Raw genomic sequence first — 7,979 nt, forward strand, 5'->3', positions numbered from 1 at the left:
GGTTTTGAAAGTCAAAGAGAAAAGAACAAAAGAAAAAGTCTGTCCTCACTAAATCAAAACTGAATTATGTAAAGAAAACAAATATTCAGAACAGCATGTAATTCAGATACTTAATGGGCTTTCTAAACCAGCCAGGTTCTTAACCTTTCTTTGTTTGCACTAATGCTGTCACTTTCAAGCTTCCAGATTTGTTTAATCATGTTTTTTTCCCCCCCAGAGTCTTAAGATTTCTTAGTTGCCTGCTCATTAGTCTTTTATTTTTTTACTCTGCTTACTAAAGTGTAGAAAATTACTTTTACGCTAAAACAGGGAAATATTGTTTGACAAAAAACATGTTTAAAATTTAAACATACATTTTATCTAGGCCATTACATTTAAATGAAACATAAAGACAATATTGTCTGGTAACTGCAAGAAAGCAATGTTTATTATCAAAATTAGTTAATTAACTGCTAAATTATTGCGGTATATATTATTAATTTCTCTAATGAATAATATATATTATGATTCGCTTTACACTGCATTTTGTCATCCAGAGATTCTCCCTCATTGCACAATATTTTTTCTATCCCTTTAATGCATTAAACTAATAATTGTATTAATATAGGTTAATTCAAATCAAACGAGTGACATTAGCTTTAGTAGATAAATGGAGAATAATTTGTTAATTCTTTTTATTTAGTTGCATTCGAGACCACTGCTTTTATCAACCTGTTGCTTATTTGCCCCTTTGTTTGTTATCATGTAATACCACAAAATATCACCAGCTCAATATTTGAATTGGAAGGTCAAACTTTACTGAAAACTGGTCATAATTTTGACAAGGAATGTCTTGATCAGTGCATCCTTGCTTCCAATCGATCTTTACTGATTTCCAGCTGTTAAGGTTTTTTATCTGTTATTCATCATTTTCTTCATATTACTCATGGTTTTTCTCTTTATTCTTGTTTCTCTAGGTGGGGATGTGCATCCTGGCTGCAGATAGTGAGTCATACCCTCTTCTGTCCGAACCATCTTGGTAAATAAAAGTCGAAGGATTTTAGCTCAGCTGGTAAATAAAGCCCTCTTCCTTCTGCACAGCGTGGGAGAAAGTGCTGCTGCAGTACTGGTGTGGCATCTCAGTGAGGCTGATAGCGGAGGTGAAAGCAGCGTTGAGAGATCATCTTTCAGTATGAGCCACTCACCTTTCATTGCCATGGCCCTGTAAGCCGGCTGTGAGGGCCAAGCTGCTGGTGGGAACAGACTCAGACTCTCACGTGGTCGCATTCTGCTTAGAGGCACAGCTCACCCATGCAGAGCATCTTCCACATGAGGCAGAAGGCTCATACATGAGCGAGGAGTCATGTGATTGCTTGGATGACCTTCATATGAGATACACTTTGACAGACCTTTTTTTTCCCCCTTTATGCCCATTGGGTCTGTTCAGGAGTAAAGTGAGAGCTGGTATTGATTCCTCTACTTTATGAGTTTTCTTCACTGTGACAGTGTGTCTCAAAGGCAGGGGGAGCCAGCATGGCAAAGCCTCTCCTGAGGATACAGCGATACTTCTGCAGAAAACCCATCCGATTCTTCTCCCTCATCTTGCTTTACCTGACTGCAGGGAGCCTTGTCTTCCTGCATTCTGGCTTTGTTGGGGACAGCAGTCCCGGTGCCCGAGGGGGCCGGGACTCTATAGTTGCTTCAGAGGCAGGCGGACGGGCTTCGTTATCAGACACTCGGGGGCTTGGCATCATGAGCAGGGTATTCAAGGAGACTCGCAGGTCCGGACGGAGATTTGGACCTCGTTGGATGAGGAGGAGCGGACAGACGGAGCACGACTCAGTTGGAAGAGGGGGAGACTATACCAGCAGCTGGAATCGAGCTCTTAAAGGGCGCAATGCCAAAGACCTGGATGAAGGAAGAGGTGAGAATAAAGTCTGTATTTTATAGCGTCTTCTTAGTGTTTGAGTCCTAAATTTATTTAATAAAAATTCTAAATGAAGTCAGGATTCTCCTTATATACAGAATAGACACAAGCTGGACTGGAGCTTTGAAAAAGGTGTAAAATATCTGTTATGATTCTTTAACATGCAAGAAAAATACAAGAAGAACAATGCAATAGAATTTTAATGAAGAGAAAATAAAGGATTACTTGGTAATCACACAAGCAGACAGTGTCCTTCTTCACGCTGTTATTAAACCGATGCACGAACATTTGCAGAGTCTGCACAGCTCAGAACTAAAAAATGCCTTTGAGTTAGAAATATTTTGGAGGAGTTTTCTAACTTTTTTTTTCATCTCAATCTTTGTTTTTAGCTGGAGCTTTGCTTTGTATTGACCAGCTTATGTTGAGCCAAATAATATTATGACAACTTCAAAATTAGTACACGTCATTTGATTTTGATCTGTGATTATTGCAGGTGGACGCTATGCAGCAGGTTTACATGTAAACTCGTTGTTCACATGAGAAATTAAGTCTACCAACAAATGTTCCTCCTTTAAGGACTATTTGAAGTAAAACTAGCTTATCAGACACTAACCTAAGTTTTTTTTTATCGTGGAAGCTTTCTAACCCAAAACCAAAGGAAGCGTTATCATTTATTTATGCCATTTATTATTCAAACTCTTTTTAATTTAAAAATCTGTTTTAGGATTTTTCTATATTTTTGAAAAAACGAAGTTTCAGATAAATTTTTTTATAATTTTAATTTCTTGAAGACAACACATTAACTGTAGCAGGTTTTCAGTTGCACTCCGGAAAACCTGCCAGAGTTCTGTGGTTATACAAAGTAGTGTTTAAAGCAGTCTCCCTCTGTGATGTCCACTGCTGGTCAGCTGGCTGAAAGATGCTGTTTTCTTTGCTTATAAGAAAGAATAATTATAGCACCTCTGGAAATATTGTCAGTCGCTTATAATGTAGCGACTAAAATAGAGCAACCCATACCTCTTACTAAGCTGTCTATTAAAACTTTTTAGTTTCAAATCTACAACTAGAAAATTATGAACAGCATGCATATAAAGCATCTCACAGTAGATTGCCATAGGAACAGAAATGCAGCCTAATAACCCAGCTAACTTAAGTTGCACTCCTATTATTGCTGTCTGCGGAAGTTTATCCAATATTTTATTTAGGTCATGCAAAAGAATGCAAAATGTGTAAGTGTTATAGTTAACATCATTATAGATGCTTTGTAAATTTTTATTTAATCACTATTATACAAACTATTTCCAAAGATAGCTTTGAAGTCCTCAGCGACGCGGGACATGCCTAATTTATTATCAACAATGTTGGTGTGTGCGTTAATGGAGAAAAGGAAATTTTAGGCAAAAGCTGATTTTATTTTTTATGATCAGAATTTTTAATATGAAATCTGTTTTGTTTTTAAAGTGGCATCTAATGAATTAAACTGGAATGTTAAATTAAAAATGAGAGGAAATGGTTATTGAATTGATCCTTGTATAAGAGACACAACTGCTTTGAAACAGTGTCTGAGTTTAATGCATTTGGGCCATTATTGGTTCCGTTACAGTTAGACTGGAAGTAAGATGACTTATCTTATATATTAAGCATTTCTTTAAACATTTAAATTAAGCATTAATCCATGAATCACATAATGACTCAATTTCTAATAGTCTTGTGCTGCTTGATAACTGATGCACCGTTGTTGCCTTTCGTTTTGTTCTAATGCTGAAGAGAAAACATGTACTGTAGGTTCAGGATTTTCAAGTCCTGGGAAACCCTTGAAACATCTGGTATGTCTGACGGAGGTCAAACCAGAAACAAAAGCAAATGTTTTATTTTTTAAATAAACCCCTCAGTAAGCTGCCCTGCTGTGTCTCACAAAGTAGAATATCAAAGAGGAATATTTTTCTAAAAGTAGCAAAGTGGAGGGATACCTCTCCCTTCTCAAGGACAAGAAAACCAACATGTTCAGCTTTGGGTTATCTGATGTAATCTAACTCTCAAACTGGCCCACCCCTCCCTTGATTCTTACTTTTTTCTCATTGTAATCTGTTGGGACAGCAACTGAATGTGATGATAGAGTAATTAAAAGCTTCAAAGTGTTTGTTTTCCCTGATGCATCCAGCAGTTCTCATCATACTTGTAGCCTAAAACATCTTTGTAAGACTCCTAGGTGTGGTTAGTTCCTCTCATTTCTAAATTCCGTCCACCTCTGAGGATCTAAGGAAGAGATTTCAGGAAACCGTCTAATTCGAAATGCAGGCTGCAGCACAATTTTGTGCTGTGTGCTGCAGAAAAAATGGACTGCTGCATGCATTTGAGGGAAGAGGACATTTCCAGGGAATAAATTTGCCTAAAACACTAACATGACTCAGCAAGGTACAATCCGGTGCATCTAAAGCATCGTCCCAATGTGCTCATGTTGTTTTGAGCACAAACATGCAAAGCAATTAATCAGCATTTCTTCATAGATTGTTTTTTAGCTCAACAGTGATTGTGCAGGAGGATTACAGCTGGCAGCAGCTCGCCACAGGCTGCTTAAATGCCATAACAATTAAACTAATGCAGGGATTTTCCCTCATCTGGACATTAGCTGGAGCTCAGAGAGGTAATGGCACAGATGGTCAGTGCTTGCACAGGGAAGCTTCCACAGCCTGGGTAAACTGGAGAAAATTGTTTTTATTAAGGGCAAGAAACTGCTGAGGGGTTAAGGTTTTACTCTTCAGAGGTTTCACTCAGACACACACATATGTCTGAAAAACAGCCAGATGACTGCTACTACAGCCACAGACCACTAGAAGGAGATGTGTGTCCTAATAAATAAATGAAGTTACAGCCGCAGTTTGGACTCCTTAACTGCACTATGAAGGCTTATGAAGAAAACTGCTAGTTGTTAGTTGCTAGGAATAAACATAACATAGTGCAGATTATATTTTTCACATCTGATGCTTAAAAAAAATAAACATCTAAGTGCTTTTATGTATTGAACTTGCATCTATTTAAGATCAATGTGTAATTGCTAAATTTGTCTGCAAATTTCAACCTTTTGTCTTAATGTCGTTTGTATTTGATTATTTTCCAGCAAAGTATATCGGCTGCTATGTTGATGACACTCAGAAAAGAGCACTGAGAGGAGTTTCTTTTTTTGACTACAAAAAAATGACTGTATTTCGTTGCCAGGACAACTGTGCTGAAAGGTAGGACACAGGCACACAAAACAACCCCCTCCCTTCACTTTTTTGGGGGCTTTTTCTACTGATGAGTCTCAGCAGAGAGATTAAGCTGAGTAGTTTATTAATTATACCGCAGCTTTTCTGAGAAACTACATTTTGGGTTTTAATTAGCTCTATTCTATAATCATCATAAGGAATAAGGATAAATAATTAAAATATATAACTAAGTGTGAGGAATTAAAGTGTTTCATTTTTTTTTTATGTTTTAATGACATGAGCTGCATAAAAATAACCCATATAGGTAATAATCAATAAACTAATAATAGAACATTTCTCTTTATATCACCCTTTTGAGTTGATTTCCTCAAAATAAAAAGTATTTTATATATATATAAAATATATTATGCTTTTTATTCAGATATAGTTCACTAACTGTCATTGTAGTCCCACAAGATAGAAAAGGATAAACAAGATATATTTATTAGAAAACAAGATTATATTTTTGGATTATCAGAGTTTTCACAGATATCGTCTCATCAACTTGTTAGTACATTATATATGAGTGTAATATGCTTGTGCTGCATATGTAGCAATTAAACTGTCACTATGCCAAAGTCCTCAGTGGGACATTAGTGATTCAACAATATTAAAAGTAATAAAATCATTTTTTATAAAAAAAAATTATATTCCAAATGCTATTTTTATGTTTCCAGATAACAGGGACTTGTAAAAAAATAACACATGTATCCACCAGTCATGTTTTAATGTAGAAATGGAGATACTCTTGTAATTTCTTAATGTTTGGTTGAATTCAAAACGATATTTATTGAAGATGCTGCAGAACCTCTTCTGCTTTTAAAGTGAGAGAAACAGTCAGTCAGTTTTAAAATCTCTTCACTCCCCTGCTCCATTAATTTCCTGTTTCTCCTTCTGCTACCGCGCTATTTCCCTCTCACCTCTTTTCCCCCTCCCTGCTGAATACCTGGGACAGCTCTATCAAGTGCATTAAATTACACCCATCACTGCTTCGCAACTGAGCTGAGAGCATGAGCGAAGAAAAACGCTTGTTTCCAGCTCCCCTCTCTCTTGGTTCGTGCCTCCTGCCTCTTTTCTGTCTCCCAGAGGAGCAGGTTAATAAAAAAAAAAACAGGCAAACAATTAGGGGTGGCACATAGCAGTGCAAAGAGGTTTGGGTGGGACTGACAGCTCAGGAGATTCCTCTTGTCTCTGAGCTATGGTAAACGTCTAATTGTATCTGAGAGGTTTCTTGGGAGTCAAATGCTTTATAAAAGAAAACCTAGAACCTTGTGTGACTCCCCTTTCTGTGTAAACCACATACCTATAATTGGATTCATCCTAGAGGCCTGCATCAGATGTAACGCAGCTCATTTTCAGTCACCAGAAACCGATCTTTTACTTTAATGTGTTTCCATTTTCGTCTTAGCATCCCTGGTGCATCATGTGTTTGTTTTTATCGATTATAGCTCATGTTGTGTTTTAGCAGGATGAAGGATAATACCCAGGGTGGATTTAAAAAAAAAAAACACTATGAAGGTTCTGGACCAACACTTGAAGCTCTTTGTTTTCCTCCATGTCTGTCCTACAGAGGGTACATGTATGCAGGTTTGGAGTTTGGGGCAGAGTGTTTTTGTGGGCACAAGATCCAGGCACCCAACGCTTCTGATAGTGAATGCAACATGGAGTGTAAGGGAGAGAGGAGCAACATGTGTGGAGGAGCCAATAGACTGTCCATCTATAGGCTGGAGCTGAGCCAGGAGTCTGCACGCCGCTGTGAGTCTCTACTTTACACAATAAACTCAAATGATTGTAGCTCTTTGTTTTTATTCATATGTCTAAAGGTCATTCATATGATTAAGACGAAAGACAAAATTAGCAATGACTAATTGTCAAACTGGAATTTGAGTTCTTAAAGTGAAGATTTATGTTGTCTTTTATCCAGAAGTCAAATGTTGCAAACCATCATCCTATGAAGAGATTTCAGATTGCTCTGTTACAGCCGGAATTTGCCTATCATTCACCATGGTTACGAACTGGCCTGTGACAAAAGCTGCACTTCAAAAAACAAAATAGCTACATTTTACTGCATTGTTACTTTTTCAACTTGGGTTTTAGCAACCCCATTTCTCCAAATAACCAGGTGAACAAGCTAGCTGTTGTTTCTCTAAACATAACAAATCACTGCCTCACCATCCGTTTTATCATTTTTTGCCACTTCTCCATCTGTTTCCATAATTCCTAAGGGTATGAAAAATAGGAAATAACATAACATAACGTTTTCAGACCAAATGTAGGGAAAGTTTTTTTTTTTCTAGCTGTACCATACAAAGAAGGAAAGAAAAATCCTTCACTTGTTGTTTTCTGGTTTGTCCAAATTATAACCAGCTTTATTTACAGATGGCATTGAGCCGATACTGGCTGGCTCTCAAAATTATTTAATTAATAAAAAGGACTACATATCAGAAAGCACTGTATACCAATCTACACCAATTTTGGTTTGTATAGTTGCACAAGTGTGTCAAACACCCAGGGCAATAAATTAACATAGATAAATAAATTAACATAAACTTCATATTTTTACAGGTTTATAGCCTTTAACTGGCTGAATTTAACAAAAATACTTTTAGTTAAAGATTGCCTTTTAAATAAAGAAAAGGATGCAGCTACTAAAAGCATTACTATAAAATGTATTTACTGCTACCAGAGCACTAGGTCAGTTTAGGACAATCTAGCAATTTAGGTCCATTTAGGACAAATGCCAGACAATTAAACGAAAAGAAAAAAAATTATATATATATATATATATATATATATATATATATATATATATATATATATATATATAT

The 7,979-nt window shown here is 36.6% G+C and overlaps 1 protein-coding gene across 7 annotated transcripts in view; it reads left to right on the forward strand.

The window, feature by feature from the left end:
- wscd2 (WSC domain containing 2) overlaps window positions 1–7,979 on the forward strand; it is a 53,171-nt gene that overhangs the window by 31,248 nt on the left and 13,944 nt on the right. For 4 of the 7 annotated variants that reach the window (XM_015385046.1, XM_015385044.1, XM_015385047.1 and 1 more), the window contains 3 exons: window positions 957–1,903; window positions 5,025–5,139; window positions 6,722–6,906. In XM_015385046.1, coding sequence (XP_015240532.1) covers window positions 1,513–1,903; window positions 5,025–5,139; window positions 6,722–6,906 — 691 coding nt within the window. In that variant the 5' untranslated portion in view covers window positions 957–1,512. The remainder of the gene's footprint in view (window positions 1–956; window positions 1,904–5,024; window positions 5,140–6,721; window positions 6,907–7,979) is intronic. The other 3 variants (XM_015385049.1, XM_015385048.1, XM_015385050.1) reach the window with 2 other exon arrangements.

This window comes from Cyprinodon variegatus, unplaced genomic scaffold (genome assembly GCF_000732505.1).
Source record: "Cyprinodon variegatus isolate N-32 unplaced genomic scaffold, C_variegatus-1.0 Scaffold330, whole genome shotgun sequence".
Classification (NCBI taxonomy): Eukaryota; Metazoa; Chordata; class Actinopteri; order Cyprinodontiformes; family Cyprinodontidae; genus Cyprinodon; species Cyprinodon variegatus.